This window comes from Eptesicus fuscus, chromosome 1 (genome assembly GCF_027574615.1).
Source record: "Eptesicus fuscus isolate TK198812 chromosome 1, DD_ASM_mEF_20220401, whole genome shotgun sequence".
NCBI classification, from domain to species: domain Eukaryota; kingdom Metazoa; phylum Chordata; class Mammalia; order Chiroptera; family Vespertilionidae; genus Eptesicus; species Eptesicus fuscus.
Genome location: NC_072473.1, coordinates 112,330,454 through 112,349,394, shown reverse-complemented (window position 1 = coordinate 112,349,394; position 18,941 = coordinate 112,330,454). Strand labels below are relative to the sequence as shown.

Genomic DNA, 18,941 nt, shown 5'->3' with positions numbered 1-18,941 from the left:
TTATTAACTAATGTCACCCCAATAAATTCAATAAAAAACAAACAAAACATAATTTTAATGATTGCATAATTTCCCATACTGTAACCATTTCCTAATATATATAATTATTCTCATTGCTGGGTGAACTTTTTTTCCTTATTTTTTTTTTACTCTTATGGCTCATGTAAATATGGTTTTTCTTGTCTGTAGGAAGATTTCATTAGGATAGATTCCTAGAAGGGGAATTACTGGTCAAAGGGCCTGGGGATAATATTTTGGTTCAAGACTCATGTATCCAGTTTGCTTTCTGGAAGAACTGTACAAACATACAGGCTTTCTTAACTTAGATGAAAGTGCCCTTTTTACCCAACCTGGACAACATCGAGTATTACCATTAAAAAATAAAAAATAAATTGCATCAGCATTTGAATTAATGGAAAAATATTACATTATTCTTGTGTCAATGTGCATTTTAAAATTGTGAGTAAGGTCTCTCTCTCTCTTTCCAAATTAGGTTTTCTCTTTTCTGGACTGTCGGTTCAGGGCTGATTTTTTTTTTAGGTGGATTTTTTTTTTTTTGAAAAAGCAACCAGAGGCAGCTCTGCTCCAGGGTGAAGCCGCCTCCCAGTTTTTCCTCCCCCTCTACCAACCTCCCCCCCCCCCCACAGTTCCCTCCACCAGGTCCAGTGACAATTGGATGATGCAGCTTTGATAATCATCCGATTCCAGAATGGGTGGATGCACTCCTTTTCTGAAGGCAGCCAGGACACGGTGCCCCAGAATCATGCCCCCTTTGCTGTTGATGTCCGCCTTCATTTTTTTAGTGAATGTCCTGGGAGGAGCCCCAGGACACAACCCGGACCGAAGGACGAAGATGATATCAATACACAATCTCTCAGAGCTGGAGCGTCTGAAGCTGCAAGAGACTGCTTACCAGGAACTTGTGGCCAGACATTTCCTCTCAGAATTCAAACCTGACCGAGGTAAGCAGTACCCGGAGTGTGGCGTCCTCGCTCTTCCGCGAGTGGACCCCCGGGGCAGGACGGGGCGAGTTGGGGGTCTAGAAGGATAGGAGGGGCACAATTCTGGTCTCAGATCTGGTCGGTTCTCCAGGCGCCCGGAGAACTGAGGAAGAGGGAGTTGAAGGGTGTTTGTTGAATTGCAGAAGAGATAAGATTAATTGAGTTGGGTCAAAGGCTGGGAGTTTGAGGGGCAGCAAGTCAGACTGGCAGATGTCAGGGACAGACAAGTTGATAGAGCACAGGTGAAGAGACAGACACACCAGATGCGGTGCTAGAAGGAGTCAGAGTGGGAGCGAGGCGCAGAGAAACACTCCGAGAGAGGACTGGGACAGACTGAGACCGCGCGGTTGAGAGACGGAGAGTAAGGGAGACAGCGAGACTGTGAGAGAAAGACACGCACCAATCTCTGCGGAGAGCAAAGGCGGGAGGTGCGCTAAGAGAGCAGCCCAGTTCAGCTGGCGAGGAGCGAGTGGGACCCAGCAGTGGACGGGGTTCGGGGTTCGAGTGTGCCTGAGCTCTCAGGGGGTAGGGGCTCAGATTGAAGGGAGGTGGAGGGGGTCGCACGGGCGAGAGGCGCTCCTGTAGTGATATACAGTGTAGGGACAGCAGATTTGGCAGGCGCGCACAGGGGACGCAGCCTGAAAGGAGCGAAGCAAAGGGCGAGGAGACCCCGCAAGCAATCGTGGCTGGTGGAGCGGGCGGGGGGGCGGGGGGAGTTGGAGCGTGGGTTGCTGCTTCTCCCGCTGCAGCTCATGGAGCTTACGGCATCCAGGCATCACAGGCGTGAGAGTGTCCGCAGTAACTTGGCAACTCCTACAGCGGAGGCGCCACAGGCAGAGCCCTTACCCTTCGCCTGTTGCACTGTCCCAATGCTCAGAGCCCTGGAATTTATGTTTTAAGCGTTGTGTTGAGGTACTAGTGGTGCATAACAACATGCGCCGTACCACACGGCGCCTAAAATTGTCTGGTTTGGTTAAATTCTTGGAGTATCCCACGCGGTACATAGGAATAAACCACTGTTAAATGGGGAAACTAAGGCTGGGAGAAAGCAAAATACTTTTCGCGGGCTGGATAGCGCTGTTTACCACCCCCTCCCCATTCCTGTAGATCAATGCATCGCGGTGCTTTAGTCACAAGATCCCATGTGTGTGTGTGTGTGTGTGTGTTTTCTTTTTTCTTCCCATAGCTCTCCCCATTGACAGTCCAAACGCCTTGGAGAACAGGTTTCTGATTCTAAGAGGACAACAGAGGGGTGAGGAGCTCTTGTACTTTCCTTAGGAAAGAAATGGGATGCTGCTTCCTTTCTGTATTGTGCCCCTGCCTACTGTAGACTGTGCGGTGCTTACTGCCCCTGGGGACACTCCCCCCCCCCTCCCCAATCCTCCCAGAAATCGCGTAAGGGAAGATTTCAGGAAATGGAGCACTAACTGCAGGGGCGCGAGGGGCGGTCCCATCAGATCTGCCTAAGCCTATCGTCTTAAGATCCACCCTAGGCTGATCTTCCTGAAGATATTTTCCTCATTGCTTCAAGGTAGTCATCCCCTGGCAGGACTTAAGGCAGGGATCTTGAGCTTCATGGGGTAGTTGAGTGAAGCCAAACCACTGCAGGCTCTTTCTGGCTCACTCACGGGGGTGGGAGCGGGAGGGGAGAAAGGGGAGGGGGAACGCAAGAGTCTGGAGGCGTGGGGGTTGGCTTTGAAAGGTTGCTTAGAGGAGTGTTACAGCCCCTGCAGTCCCTCCTGATTTAAGCGCTGCTGAGCATTTACATTTCTCTCCTAGGCTCCTCAGCTGTATCACTCAAGACTTTTGGCATTCGTCTGGAAGAGGTGCTGGTGAATGAGTTTACCCGCAGCAAGCAACTTGAATTAAGAGCCACGATGCAGATTGAAGAATCTACCAGTCAGGCTGCAGGCCGTCGCCGTCGTCGGGGAAACGTGGTGCAAAGGATGTTTGGCCGCATCAGGCGCTTTTTCAACCGAAGACGGGAGGAGCCTTCCTTGCCCCGAGAGTTCACTCGCCGTGGGCGTCGAGTGAGTTAAACCTTCCAGGTTTCAGGCAGGGGCCCTTCCTGAGATGTTCAGGGTTGTGGGGCAGGAGGGTCAAGGCCTGTGTTCTCTGAGGGAGGAGGAGCTGAACAAAACATGCTGTAGGGATGTACTTGGCTTGCCAAAGAAAGAATGTCTCCTATTATGAATGTGATGCAATACTCAGGAAGGTTTGAAGCCTCCTCCCTGCTTCCCCATTTTAAGATACTCTGGGTTCTTCACAGGGTGCAGTATCTGTGGATAGCCTGGCTGAACTGGAGGATGGGGCCCTGCTGCTGCAGACCCTGCAACTTTCCAAAATTTCCTTTCCAATTGGCCGTCGACTTCTGGGATCCAAAAGGAAAATGAGCCTCAATCCGATTGCCAAGCAAATCCCCCACGTTGTTGAGGCATGCTGCAGCTTCATTGAGAAACATGGTAAGGGGGACAAAAAAAATGATGGTTAAATTAAAGTAGAAAGCAATTAAAGATAAAGAATGATGTTCTAGAAATTGGAAGAGAAAAGAGATTGCAGGATGAAGAGCTTGGAACATTACCCTGCCACCAGTTTGGTTCGGGATGCAGCTGGGAGAAGGGAAATGCCCTGGGGAAGGGGATCAGAGATTCTTAGCATACCTGCTCTTTTCTTTCAGGCTTAAACACAGTGGGGATTTTCACCCTGGAATACTCAGAGGAGAGAGTTCGTGAGGTAAATTGGGTTTGTTTACACTATTGTTTTTTGAGTAAGAAAAAGCAGGTGATGTGGGGGCTCCCCAAATTCCTGGAGGGGAGTTTCATGTAGCAGGCACAGAATATTGCCAACTTCCTCCACTAAAGCCTGAAACTTATTGAAGAAATGACCAGGAGGAAGCCTGTGGTGGGCAGGGCAGGCAGTCCATGGTATTCTCTTCCCTTTTATAGCTCCGTGAAGAATTTGATCAAGGTCTGGATGTAGTGTTTGATGACACTCAGAATGTGCATGATGTTGCTGCACTTCTCAAGGAGTTTTTCCGTGACATGAAGGACTCTCTGCTGCCAGATGATCTATACATGTCCTTCCTCCTGACAGCAAGTGAGTCTTCTGCTCTCCCTTCTTCCTTGTTTGGCAAGGAAAGGAAATAGTACAGGGAGTGTGGGGGTGTAGGGACAGAGCTCAGGCTGCAAGACCCTAGGAACTAAGACAGAATAAATATCTAAAGATGAAAACACCTCTTTAGATTACTTTCTTTGTATATCTTAATAGTCCATTATAAGCCTGCCTTTGGAAATTTCTCCAGAGTTTCTTAAAGCTGTGTGTGTCCTCTAAGGATGAAGAAGAATCTACTTTCTGCAGAAGGCATTTGATTTTGATGAGAACCTTTCTTGTTTTGGGGGCTTCTGGGATCAAATCTATGGCAGTGAGCAAAGAAAAGATGCCTCCTGGACTTTCTCCACAGCCTTCAGTGATTTTAAAGCAGAATCACATTTCTCTTGGTTTTAGGCTGCTGCCAAGCCTATCCCCTGAGCCAGCCCTTATTTTCCTTCCTCTAGCTCTGAAGCCACAAGATCAGCTTTCTGCCCTGCAATTGCTGGTTTACCTGATGCCACCCTGCCACAGTGACACCCTAGAGCGTCTGCTGAAGGCCCTGCATAAAATCACTGAGAACTGCGAGGACTCCATTGGCATTGATGGACAGTTGGTAAAAAGCTCTGGGAAAGGGTAATGAGGGCTGTGGTTGGGGACATGTGTGGGAGTATATGAGAAAGACAGAGCCAGAGAAACAGAGGGAGAGGGAAACAAAAATAAAAAGATGTTTTCATTTGTATGACTTTCATTACTACCTTAGAATCAACCACTTTCTGCTTTGTTTTACCTAGGTTTTTGGCAACCGTATGACTTCCACCAATTTGGCCTTGGTGTTTGGATCTGCTCTCCTGAAGAAAGGGAGATTTGGCAAGAGGGAATCCAGGAAAACAAGTCTGGGGATTGACCACTATGTTGCTTCTGTCAATGTGGTCCGTGCTATGATTGATAACTGGGATGTCCTCTTCCAGGTATTTGTAAATTTTGGACACACTTATTTCACAGCTCTCTCTCCTGTTCACAAGGCAGGGATAAGTTGTACATTTGTTCCTGAGGGTGACCAAAGGTACCTCAAAATCTCCATGCACATTCATGAAGTTCTTCCCACATTAGGTGGTGCCCTCAATCCTGGGCAACTGATAGAAATGAGTATAAAATTTTAAAAGATGTATAATGAGACTAATTTGCTAATTTTATGCCCAGGTGCCACCACATATTCAGAGGCAGGTTGCAAAGCGTGTGTGGAAATCCAGTCCTGAAGCCCTTGATTTTATCAGACGCAGGAATTTGAGGAGGATCCAGTGAGTGTTTTCTTGGTTTGTTTATGCTTACCCAGAAGAGAAATTTTTGTGGGGGTTTGCATTCCCAGATCACCTTTTTGTTAATCCATCCGAGTACACAAACTGATTTGCTTTTTCAAATTCAATCTTATTCAGGAGTGCACGTATAAAGATGGAAGAGGATGCTTTACTTTCTGATCCAGTGGAAAACTCTGCTGAAGCCCGGGCTGCTGTCCTTGCTCAAAGCAAGCCCTTTGATGAAGGTCAGTTCCCTGCTGGAGATCAGACCCTTGCTGAAGGTCAGGCCCTTGCTGAAGGTCAGTCCCTTGGTGAAGGTCAGGCCCTTCCTGAAGGCCAGGTACTTGCTGAAGATGAGCCCCTTGAGGAAAATGAATCCTCTCAGGAAGATGTGACAGTTAATGAAGAACTAGTATTTGAATATCTCAATCAAGGAGTAGTCTTTGGAGAAGTCCAAGGTCTTGAGATCCCAAATGACTTTGAGATTCAAGGTCCAATTCTTGAAGACATACCAGAGCTTGATGAAGAAGATGATTATGACAATGAGGATGATGATGATGATGATGATGATGATGATGATACTGTGAATTTTGATGATCTTCCTCCTCTTGAGGATATTCTAGATCCTGATGATGAAATTCCAGAACTCATTGAAATCCCAGACTTTGAAGAAATACCATATTTTGATATGGTCCCAGACCCTGAAGGAGTCCCAGATGTGCAAGAAATCCCAAACCCTGGAGAAATCCCAAACCATGACCTTGAAGAAGGACCAAATTTTGAAGACTACCAAAATCTTGTCCTTGGAGAAGTTCCCTATCTTCATGTAATCCCAAATTATGAAGAAGCCTCAGATACTGATGAAATCCCAGATCATGCAGATGCCTCAGATAATGATGAAAACCCAGATTCAGAAGAAGACCCCAATCTTGAAGAGATTCCAGCTCTTGATGAAATCCCAAACGATGAAGCCTCAAATGCTGAAGATATTTCAGATCATGAAGAAGCCTTAGAAGTCAATGGGATTTCAGACTCTTATGAAGACCTTGATTTTGAAGAAGTCCCAGCTCTTCATGTGGTCCCAAGCCCTGAAGAAGCCCCTGATGGTCATGAAATTCCAAATCATGAAGAATCCCCAGAAGTTAATGGACTCTCAGACTCTGAAGAAGATTCCAATCTTGAAGAAGTTCCAGCTCTTGATGGAGTCCCAAATGATGAAGAAACCTCAGGTACTGAAGAAATTCCAGGTCACGAAGAAACTCCAGAGGTCAATGGGATTGCAGGTTCTGAAGAAGAATCCAACCCTGAAGAGGTTTCAGCTCTCCATGTGGTAACCAGCCCTGAAGATGTCTCTGATTTTGATGATACTCAAGATGAGGAAGAGTCCTCAAATATGAGTGGAGTCCTAAACAATGAAGAAGCTTCAGATGCTGAAGAAATCCCAGGACAAGAAGAAGCCTCTGATGCCAGTGGAATCCAAGACTCAGAAGAAAATTCAATTTTTGAAGAAGACTCAGTTCTTGGTGTGGTTCCAGAGCCCAGGGGTGCTCAAATTCACAATGAAATTTCAGATTCTCAAAAATACCCAGACAACACTTTTGAAGAAGATGAAGTTACCAATGTGATTCCAGAGCCTGAAGATGTCTCCATTTTCAATACAATTCCAGACCTTCAGCCAGACCCTGCTGTCAATCTTGAAGAAATCATGAATATGGAAGCAGTACCAATGCCTAATTATCTTGACTCTAAAGTTCAGAATCCAAAAGCAATCCAGTTCTATAAAGATGCCAATGTTACATTTCCTGTAGATACCACCCTGCTTAGAAACAAGTCTCAGACTGGTCAAGTAATGAACTACAAGCCCTTCCCAGAGTCATTGAAGATCGACTCCTGCTTTCTCCCCTCCATGAAGTGCTGTAAGCTTCTGGCTCCAGCTTTATTACTCATTTGCTTAGTTAAATTAGTTAGGCTGCTTGTAGGGTGGTGGTGGTGGTGGTTGTTTGGAGGCCGAATTCTTCCCCACCTCCCAGGAGGTAATGTCTATTTGCTCTAAGCATGGGGTATCTGTCTAACTCTTTCTGTTCTCTAACCAAGCTCTTTTCCCCCACCCCAGCTTCCACAGTGGGCATAGTTTTAGAGATCTATATTCTGCTCTTAAGCTGCAGTTTTCTTACAATTCTAATGGGAATAACCATTTCTGCCCTAACTTCTTGCCTCATATTGTATTTGAAGCTCTAAATTAGGTCTTAGTCCCTTGGGTGCTGTTGAAAGTAAGAAGTTAACATTGTTACTATTTTCCAGGTTCCTCTGAGGAGCCAGCTGTGCCTCCCGGCACTGCCCGTTCCCATGACGATGAGGAAGGAGCGGGTAACCCCCCCATTCTGGAGCAAGACCGCCCATTGCTCCGTGTGCCCCGGGAGGAGGCCAAAACTGGCATCGGCTATTTCTTTCCTTAGATGTTTTTCCTTCTATAAGGTGCCGGACAGGGGAAAAGGGTGGGAGATGTCATAGGAAACACTTAAAGAGTGTGTCTTGAAGGTAAAGATCTGAGGGTGAGGAGTTCCACTTGATGCTCGGGTCAGGTTGAGAAGTCCAAACACACTGCCAGCCCTTTCACTGGGGATGCTTGGTTCCTTCAACTGGTAAAAGCAGAGATGTTTCTGTGTCATGCCCAGGCTCCCTGGTGCTACCTTGCCTTTCTCTTTTACCCCTGATCCTGGCTTTCCCACATTACAGCTTTTTCTTTAATTGATGTGACATTTGTGGTAAACACCTGTTTCAGAGAAGCTCACAAATCTCGAGGTGCTTTCCCTTCCCCAAAAGAGATTGCATGTTTTTCCTGACTTTCCTACCCTACTCCCAAGAGCTTAATTGGAAAGGCCCTCAAGAGGCATGCTAGGACGTTAGGTCAGCCTACTGACAGCTGACAATTAATGCTAAATCATGTCACACCAACTCATAGCCATGTCCCCGCAGCAACTCCACCACCTCAGGATATTTATTTTCCCCAAATTATTTAGACCAATGGCTCATCAAACAGCCACTCCCAAAATTATGTGCGGTTTTGCTCAGGGCAATCTCAAGTATAAGTCTAGCTAGCTTTTCTTTGGTCAAAAGTTAGAGGAAAAATTTGATTTTACCTTTATTTGTTTTACAGACAGCTGGCATTCACACCCTGTTGTCAGCAAAATGGTTAGATATGGACACATAGTTCCAACTAGTTAAAGTCACCTGATTACAAATAGTCTTATCTATCGTCTCTGTAGTTCCTCTAAGCAGGACAGTACAAATTTGGGGGACATGCTTTGGTAACACACAGGTATGGGTTACGTATGACATCCAAAATTATACCTGATATTGAGGGATAACAACTGCTAAGGTTCATAGAATGAAGAATGTATTGTATTGAGGGATAGAAATTGATCACATATTGGGTAACAACTGCAGAACTCGATGATTTGTGATTGTTAAAACTTCTCTGGCATTTAATCATTAATAAACATCTGTATTGTGACAGCAGCATATTCATGGCTTACTGTGTGTTTTTTTTTTAAGTTTAAAACATTGTTGGGAAGCTCTGGCTGGAGCTGAAGTGGAAGGAGAGGTGGGGAAGAGGAATAAAGGAGAAGAAGGTGATGTGGAATAAGGGAGAAAAGTGACATGGTATTAAATGGATGGAGTGAGTGGAATAAAGAGGAGAGGGTGTCGACAGTTGTCAGGAAGCAAAATCTCAATGGATTGAGATAACACTCCAGAGAAGGGCAGTTTTGGACCTTGTTTTACACATTCACTAAAGAGAGGAGACATAAGTGGGTTACATGAACTCCACTGGTGATAGATTAGGAGGAGGGAGAAAGCAAAGCGGGGAAACCTGTGGGACTGAATGAAAAGTACAATGATAGACACATCCTTTCCATAGATGGGTACAGGATGGTTAACGGCCAATAGTTAACATGATAAAATCATGAGAGGGTTTATGGTCTCTGCCCTGGTCCCCTGTTGTGCCCTGTGGGGTCTGGAAAAAGGGGAGTTACCCAGATATTCCAGCTTAGGACACGACCACCCACTATAAACTACTTTTAGTTTAAAAAGTTTTAATTTCAGACAATCCTTTGCGGTTATTTTTGGTCTCTGAGTTTGCAAGGCCACCATGTAGGCCTTCCCCGAGCTTGTCAGGTCAGCATGTAGCCCCTTTCATCTACAAAATATTAAAAGAAATATGATCTTAATGTTTCCTGGGGAAAAAAAGAGGAGAGGGTGATGTTGAACAAGGGGATGGAGAAATATTGAATAAAGGGAGGTGATGTGGACTAAAGAGGAGGGGGTGATTTAGAATAAAGGGGAGAGGTGATGGGGAATTAAAAGGAGGGGTGATGTGGAATAAAAGGGTAAATGGAAGAAAGGCAAAAATCTGTAGTTGAATAAAGAAAATGGAAGGGTTAAAGTAGAATAAATGGTTAAAGAAGGGTGAAAGAGAAGTAGGGAAAAGGAATGAAGCTTAAGAAGAAGGCCTTTAGAAGTTAGGGTTAGATTAACCCAGGAATTTTATGCATATATGCATGGCCCATGGACACAGACAAATAGTTTTGTGAAGGCCTCGGAGGGGTGGATGTGGGGTGGAAGGGGTTAATGGGAAAGAAAGGGGACATCTGTAATACTTTAAACAATAAAGATAAAGAAGAAGACCTCTAAAGAGAAAGGAGGGGGGATGGAGAGATTACTAGGTATCCTCAATTGAGAAAATCCTCTTGGGTTGGTGAAAAATAAAAATCTAAACATATGGAGACATGATTTCCAAGGATAAGAGAAGAATATGCTGCTATTTGATTGATGGGAGCTCCAACCTTTCTTGAAAGCTTGAGACATCATGACATGCTTGGAAATTTCCCATTAGGGATAGGGCTCCAGAAAAGGGAATGATGTGTATTATTTATTTTTACAAACTTTTCTTTAGGATATTTCCTATGGATAGATCTTTAGACAGCAAAAATACAATATTTGGTCTCTCCTGTAATAATTACAATGGTAATTAACATATTGAGTGTTTAAAAAGTGTTTGACACTGCTGAAAGCTTTACATGCATAATTTTATTTAATATTTACAATTCTACCAAATACATGCTACTGTCATCTTTATTATTTTTTTCTTGAGGAAAATTAGATGCAGAGAGTCCAAATAACCTGACTAAATTTCAAATGTGGTTAATGGAAAACAGCTAATATACAAAGCTGGAGACTTTAACCACTAGATTATACTAGCCCACCAATTTTAGGATTGACACAAAGATGCACTGTGATATCTGCAATCAATATTTTTTGGATAGAATTTGAACTTTTACAAAGTAAGCTATAGGTTCCTTCCTAATACTAGTAGGTCCTTTCTTTCTAGATAGGACCAATTGTAAGAGAATAACTATTACATATCTGGCATACCCTAGCAGTTGTATATATAACCACTACATACTAAAGCCAATGAAAAATGTAGAACTCATCCATTCCAACTTTCTTGTTATATGAATTGCCACGCTAGTGCCAATAATATCTTACCTAAGTTCAGAGATCTGGATTAAGATCCAAGCAGGCCTTTTTATCGCCATTCCAGCACTATATGAGGCCAAAATAGTAAAATATGTCTTTGTGCTTTTCCCACTCAGCTTAAAAGCCAACAAATAAACCAGATGACAAACAAAAAATTAGATCATTTAAAAATATTCTCTTGACTTCCTGGCCTTACCTGAAACCAGCTTTCCTCCTGATCCTATTGATTCCCCTATATTCTTCCCCAGTGCTGACTACTAACCAAGGGGTTGGGGTTGAGAGTGATGAATAGATGTGAGCATTATCTTCACTGTTATCCATACTCTAAGGACCAGCTCAAAAGGCATGAGACTCCAAGTCCTGTTCTTATCTTAGGTGCCTTCAACAATATACACATGAAAAACCCATCCCATGCATGCTGGCCTCACTTTCCTGCCCTTTAACTTCTTAACACTCTGACCACCGTCAGTCACCTGGCATCACTGAGCTGAGTTCACTTCTAAAAGACAACACTAATATCCCATTGTCTAATATACCAACTCTAAATCTCCTAACAATGGCTGGGTCCCATGTCATTTTTTTTAAATTCATTGAGGTGTTCAGTGCCTCCAAGTCATCCTTTTTCTCTTCACTCCTTTCCTTATCCAGGCAGGATCTCAGGGCAAATTGATTTAGAACTTACTGCATCTTTATCCATGTGATCTCCAAATACATCTTCTGCTTTATTTCATCTCAGTTTTGGGTTCCTCCAAATGTCTGATATTTTCAATCTTATAATAGCCAATGTGAAAGAAAGTAGTAGCACTGCAGATAATGGTGCATCTAATTTCCAACCTCAGTTGGGCTCTCAGACCAATCAGCAATCATTTCACATGCCCCAAGTCATCTCCTTCTCTAACTCTCCTCCCATTTATATTTCATTTCTACATAATTCTCCTCAAATAATAGTTCCTTTCACTTGAATGGGCAAATATTTTCTCCCATTCAATAGGTATGGTAGCCCCCTAGGTGTCCATCGATAAAGGAATGGACAAACAAGTTGTGGTATAAGTGTATACAATAGAATATTATTCAGCAATTAAAAAGAATGAAATCTTGCCATTTGTGTCAAGATAGATGGATCTTGAGGGCATTATACTAAGTGAAATAAGTCAGAAGAAAAAGACAAATCCAATATTATTTCACTTATATGTGGAATCTAAAAAAATACAAATGAACAAACAAAACAAAAACAGACTTATAGATACAAAGAACAAGTTGATCATTTCCAGAGGGGATGGGGGTAGAGGAATGGTTGAAAATGTGAAGGGAAATAAGAGGTTAAAACTTCCAGTTATAAAATAAATAAGACATGGGCATGTAGTGTACAGCACAGGGAATATGTCAATCCTATTGTAATAACTTTGCACAGTGACAGATGGTCACTAGACTTATTGTGGTGATAATATTGTAAGGTATATAAATGTCAAATCACTATGTTGTACACCTGCAACTAATATAATATTGTATGCCACCTACACTTGAAAAAAAAGAATGAAAAGTTCATATGATCATCTGAATAAATGCAGAAAACATTTGATAAAATTCAACATCCCTTCTATATAAAAACCCTCAACCAATGGGTATAGAAAGAACATACCTCAACATAATAAAGGCCATATATGAAAAACCTACATCTAGTATTATATTGAATAGTGAAAGATTGAAAACTTTTCCTCTAAGATCAGGAATAATACTAGGATACCCACCCTCACTACTCTTATTCAACCTAATGATGAAGTCTTAGCTAGAGTAATCAGACAATATCAAGAAGTAAAAGGCACCGAGATAGGAAAAGAAGAAATAAAATTGTCTTTATTTGACAATTATATGTTTTTTTTTTGGAAACTCTACATTTTTATTATGTAATAAAATATCAATATATTTTTCCAGTAAGAAGACTTACTGAAGAGTTCCAAGAATTACAAATTATAAGAGAGAACTCTATTCCATAAAGGGAAATATCTGTCACAAAGTCTATGGATTTTATTACAATATTATTAGCTATATTCCCTATGCTGTACTTTATATCCCCATGACCATACTGCAACTACCACTATGTACTTCTGAATCATTTCACCTTTTTCACCATTCCCCAACTCCCTACCATTTGGCAACCATCAAAATGTTATGTGTATCTGTGAGTCTGTTTCTGTTATGCTTGTTTGTTTATTATTTTGGGGGGATTCCACATATAAATGAAATCATCTGGCATTTATGCTTATTTGTCTGACTTATTTCACTGAGCAAAATACTATCTAGGTTCATCCATGTCATTGCAAGAGCATGACTTCATCCTTTTATTTTTTTAAATTTAATAAATCTTTATTGTTCAGATTATTACAATTGTTTCTCCTTTTACCCCTCATAGCTCCCCTCCACCCAGTTCCCACCCCACCCTCTGCCCTTACCTCCCCCTAACTGTCCTCATCCATAGGTGTACAATTTTTGACCAGTCTCTTCCCGCATCCCCCACACCCTTTTCCCCCTGAGAATTATCAATCCACTCCCTTTCTATGCCCCTGATTTTATTATATTCACCAGTTTATTCTGTTCCTCAGATTTTTAACTCACTTGATTTTTAGATTCACTTGTTGATAGATATGTATTTGTTGTTCATAATTTTTATCTTTACTTTTTTCTTCTTTTTCCTCTTCTTAAAGAATACCTTTCAGCATTTCATATAATACTGGTTTGATACTTGATGAACTCCTTTAGCTTTTTCTTTCCCTTTATCTGACCTTCAATTCTGAATGATAACTTTGCTGGGTAGAGTAATCTTGGTTGTAGGTTCTTGCTATTCATCACTTTGAATATTTCTTGCCACTCCCGTGTGGCCTGCATAGTTTCTGTTGAGAAATCAGCTGACAATTGTATGGGTGCTCCCTTGTAGGTAATTAACTGTTTTTTTTCTTGCTGCTTTTAATATTCTCTCTTTGTCTTTTGCCCTTGGCATTTTAATTATGATGTGTCTTGGTGTGGTCCTCTTTGGATTCCTTTTGTTTGGGGTTCTGTGTGCTTCCTGAACTTGTATGTCTATTTCTTTCACCAGGTGGGGGAAGTTTTCAGTCATTATTTCCTCAAATAGATTTTCAATATCTTGCTCTCTCTCTTCTTCTGACACCCCCATAATTCTGATGTTGGTACGCTTGAAGTTATCCCAGAGGCTTCTTACACTATCTTTAAATTTTTGGATTCTTTTTGCTTTTTGCTTTCCCAGTTGAGTGTTTTTTGCTTCTTTGTATTTCAAATCTTTGACTTGATTCTTGCATTCCTCTAGTCTGTTGTTGGGTCTCTGTATAATATTTTTTATTTCAGTAAGTGTATATTTAATTTCTAGTTGGTCCTTTTTCATATCCTCGAGGGTCTCATTAAATTTATTGGCCTTTTCTAGGAAATTCTTGAAAAACCTTAAAACCGTGTTTTTGAACTCTATATCTAGTCATTTGTTTTCCTCCATTTCTTTCGTTTCTGATCTGTTTCTTTGTCTCTGCATTTTCGCTGCTTCCCTAAGTTGGTAGGGTGGCTTTTTGTGCTAGATGTCTATATGGCCCAGTGGGTCGGCCTCCCAGTTACCTGAAGTGGACACTCTTGGTTCACCCCTTTGTGGACTGTGTGTACAGCCTTGTTGTATTTAAGTATTGATTGTTGTTGGTGTCACTGGGAGGAATTGACCTCCAGGCCAATTGGTTATGAGGACCCACTGTGTCTATAATGGAAGAACTGCTGTGCTGGAGACACGCTTATGGGGCAGCACTTGTTTCAGTAGGGCTTTGGTGCTCACTGAGTCTGCCTCTTGAATGTGTCACTTATGGATGTGAGTACTTGAAATCTGGTGTCATCTCACACTGACCACTAGATGCACTAGCTTCTGGATCTCCAATGGGGTGCAGGTCAGCAACTGTCTGAGGCCACCGAGCAGGAGCTACAGTGAGAACTACAGTTTTCTCCTCTTTGCTTGGGGTTTGGAGGTTTTGGAGCTGTCTGACCAGAGCTGCAGTTTGTTAGGTTAAGCTGCGATAGGGCAGACCATTTCTATGCAAAAGCTTCTGCGTGAAGCTTTGGTGAGTTTGTAGATTGTGCAGGGCGGAGTCTCAGAGAGTCACTAGGCTAGGGCGTGGCAAACAGCGATGGCTGCCAGTCAGCCGTCTCTGCATCTCCTTGTTTCCAAGTTCCCACATCCTGCGCCCCAGCACAGTAAACAATGATTGCTGTACACACCTCTACAAGAAAGTCACCCTCACTTTCCGACTTGATGGCAGACAGTCCAGCTTCTCCCTGTAGGAGTTTGGGTCCCCAGTGTATCCCCAGAAACTGGAGTTCAGAGTAATTGGGAGCTTGTCTCCCTTCAGGTTGAAAAAAGCAGCGTACCAAGTCGCCCACCACTAGCCCAATTCGCGCGCCTCTGTACCTCAGCTATTCAGCACTTGTGCACGTCTCAATGTTCTTTTCTCTTTCCTTCTAGTTGTAGAATTTCCACTCAGCCAGCTTTCCCGTGGTTCTGGGTGATAGATGTCTTGTCTTTTAGTTGTAGTTTTGAAATTTTTGTGTGAGGCAGCAGTTTAGGTGTTTACCTATGCTGCCATCTTGGTTTTCCCAATTTCATCCTTTTTAAATGGCTGAGTCATATTCCATGAAACTACTAGAAGAAGACATAGGGAAAAAGGTGCTCAACATTGGTTTTGACAACAACTTTTTTTGGATATGACAGGAAAAGTAAACATGTGGGATTATATAAAACTAAAATGCTTCTATACAACAACATAAATAATTAGCAAAATGAAAAGGCAACCTACCAAATAGAAGAAAATATTTCCAAATAATATATCTGATAAGAGGTTAATTTTCAAACCATATAGGCACTCATACAACTTAACATAAAAAAAGTATATTAAAAAATTAGCAGAGATAACTGGCCAGAGTGGCTCAGTTGGTTGAACATCATCCTGTACACCAAAGCGTTGCCAGTTTGAATCCAAGCCAGGGCACATATCTGGGTTGCAGATTTGATTCCCGGTTGAGGCACATACAGAAGACAACCAATCAATAGTTCTCTCTCACATCTCATATCAACACCTCTCTCTCTCTCTCTCTCTCTTTCTCATTCTTGGGTGAAGATTAAAATATATGAGCAGAGGACCTGAATAGACATTTTTCCAAAGAAGACATACCAATAGCTAATAGACATGAAAAGATGCTATTTCTTGATCAGGGAAACACAAATCAAAACCACAATGAGATACCACCTTACCTCTGTCAGAATGTCTATTATAACAAAAGTCAACAACATGTTGGCAGGAATGTTAGTAAGATTATAAATTGGTACAGCTACTTAGAAAATGGTATCAAGATTTCTCAAAAAATTAAAAATAGAACCATCATACAACTAAGCAATTCCACTTCTGGTTATTTATCCTGAGAAATAAAAAATACTGATGCAAAATGATATATTCACCATATACAATAGTCAAGATCATATGATTTCTATCTTTCATTTTATTAATGTAATGCTTATAAGGATGCTCTAGGAACTTAGTGACAATTACAAGGAACTTAGTGGGAACTAAAATGGCATGAAAAATAAATAAAAACCATGAATAAGAACAAGTTGGAAATTAAGAATAGCATATCTGACATCAAGAATACACTGGAGAAAACTGAAAGTACATTGAACAAAGCAGAGGATTGAATAAGTGATTTGGAAGACAAGGTAGAAAAAAAACACCCAATTACAAGAACAAAAAGAAAAAAGAATTAAAAAGCAGTAGGATATTTTATGGGAATTTTGGAAGAACATGAAATGTAACAACATCCACATCATACGGGAACCAGAAGAAGAAAGAAAACAAAGAATAAATAACTTGTTTAAAGAAATAATAAGAAGAAACTGCCTAAACTGGTGAAGGAAAAGGTCCCACAGGTTCAGGAAGCAGAGAAAGTCCCACAGAGAGTCTCAATCAAGATGAACCCAAAGGGACCCAAGTCAAGACTCTCCATAATTAAAATGACAAATACTAAAGACAAAGAAAGAATCTTAAAGGTAACAAAAGAGGGACAGAAAGTTAACTACAAAGGAGTTCCCATTAGACTGTTGGCTGATTTTTCAACTGAAGTACTTCAGTGCAGAAGGGATTGGCATGAAGGATTCAAAGTAATGAAAAGCAAAGACCTAAATCCAAGACTACTCTAACCAGCAAGGCTATCATTTTAAATGGAAGGCAAAATGGTGGTAATGCAGGTCCGACCCTCTCTGGTTTGGTCCTGGGCAATCTGCAGTGACACACATCTGCTGACTGCTGGTATGGCAAGGCATGGTCAGCGTCTTCCATCTCTGGACTGTTTCTCTTCTGGCTTCATGGCTGGAGCACTCCTGTCAATTCCTCTCTGTTGCAGGAATCCACATGCTCTCGGAGTTGTTTTCTGAAAATATACAAACATATTCTCCACCAAAAGTTAATAAAGGAATATTTTCTATAAATTTGACTTGTGATCCTTTTTCATTTTTTTACCCAAACGATTTTCCTTTGGCTTGTTTTGACACCATGTATGTTTTACATGTATGTCTTGCTGTTAGCATTACAAATGAAAGTTAATTTTCTAAAGTAAAAATTTTCTAGATATAATTTATTTACAGGATATTTTTCCTTACATGATATTCTTCTACTATCCCCCTTTTTTGGTTTAAATATTGGGAAGCTTTTGGAAATTTTATGCTGTAATCTTGATAGCTTTTAAATTTTACTTTTTTGCACTAAAATGTGACTGCATTACCACCATTTGTCCACCATCCAGAACTGAAATATCATTGCTGTTATGTACACATAAACAACTGTTGGAAATAGAAATCGGGACTCAAAAGAACTGTTGACCCAGAAAGAAACTCACTATAGACTGATTCATTTGCCTCTCAGCATAACCATTATTGCTTGTCTCATTTTCAGTTCCTATAAGTGTATTCCTAGTATCACATGAGCTCACTCATCTAGGGGAAAAGAAGAACAACATAGACTGAAGAACAAGAACAGCATTGATCAGACTGTCAGACCTCAGAGGGAAGGTAGGGGAGGGTGGGGACAAAGGAGATAGATCAACCAAAGGACTTGTGTGCTTGCATATGAGCCTAACCAGTGATCACGGACAACAGGGGGATGGAGGCATGCGTGTATGGGGGGGCTTGGGATGGGAAGGGGGGGGATGATGACAAATATGTGATACCTTAATCAATAAAGTAATTAAAATAAAATAAAATAAATGGAAGGCAAAATAAAGAGGTTCCCAGAAATAAAAATGCTTAAAGGGTTGCATTACCACCAAACCATCATTGCAAGAAATGTTAAAGGGAAGCTGTCAGAAGGAGAAGAAATAGAGATAGAGAGAGGAACACAGGTAAAAGAAAAGAATGTCAATAAACAAACACCTATCAATAATAACCTTAAATGTAAGTGGATTAAAAGTTCAAATCAAAAGACGAAGGGTAGCTGAAGGGCTAAGAAAACATGACCCATATATATGTTCTCTACAAGAGACCCATCTCAGAACAAAAGATTCACATAGACTGAAAGTGAAAGGATAGAACAAAATATTCCAAGCAAATGAAAATGAAAAGAAAAAAGCTGTGATATCAATACCCATATCTAACAAAATTGACTTTGAAACAAAGGCCATAATGAGATAAATAATGTCATGGCATAATACAAATAGGATTGATCTAACAAAAAATATAACTCTTGTAAACATATATGCACCCAATATAAGGGCATATAAGTATATAAAAAATCTTTTTTATTTTAATGGAGAGATTGACAGTAATAATGTCATATTAGGGGGCTTTAATACTCCAGTGACATCACTGGGTAAATCTTCCAGACAAAAAATCAACAAGGAAACAGTGACCTTAAATGACATACTAGATCAAATGGATTTAATTAACATTTATAGAATATTTCATCCCAAAGTGGCAGAATATATATTCTTCTCA

General features: G+C 41.4%; 1 protein-coding gene across 3 annotated transcripts in view; it reads left to right on the top strand.

Annotated features, from left to right (window-relative positions):
• ARHGAP36 (Rho GTPase activating protein 36) overlaps positions 1-8,863 on the top strand; it is a 31,772-nt gene extending 22,909 nt beyond the window's left edge. The window contains exons 2-12 of one of the 3 annotated variants that reach the window (XM_054717830.1): positions 804-962; positions 2,188-2,253; positions 2,790-3,031; positions 3,271-3,463; positions 3,679-3,734; positions 3,947-4,097; positions 4,556-4,704; positions 4,883-5,059; positions 5,292-5,389; positions 5,525-5,631; positions 7,688-8,863. In XM_054717830.1, the coding sequence (XP_054573805.1) occupies positions 804-962; positions 2,188-2,253; positions 2,790-3,031; positions 3,271-3,463; positions 3,679-3,734; positions 3,947-4,097; positions 4,556-4,704; positions 4,883-5,059; positions 5,292-5,389; positions 5,525-5,631; positions 7,688-7,842 (1,553 nt within the window). In that variant the 3' untranslated portion in view covers positions 7,843-8,863. Of the gene's footprint in view, positions 1-709; positions 963-2,187; positions 2,254-2,780; positions 3,032-3,270; positions 3,464-3,678; positions 3,735-3,946; positions 4,098-4,555; positions 4,705-4,882; positions 5,060-5,291; positions 5,390-5,524; positions 5,632-7,687 lie in introns of those variants that run through there. The other 2 variants (XM_054717824.1, XM_028128837.2) reach the window with 2 other exon arrangements.
• The last annotated feature ends 10,078 nt before the right edge of the window (positions 8,864-18,941 follow it).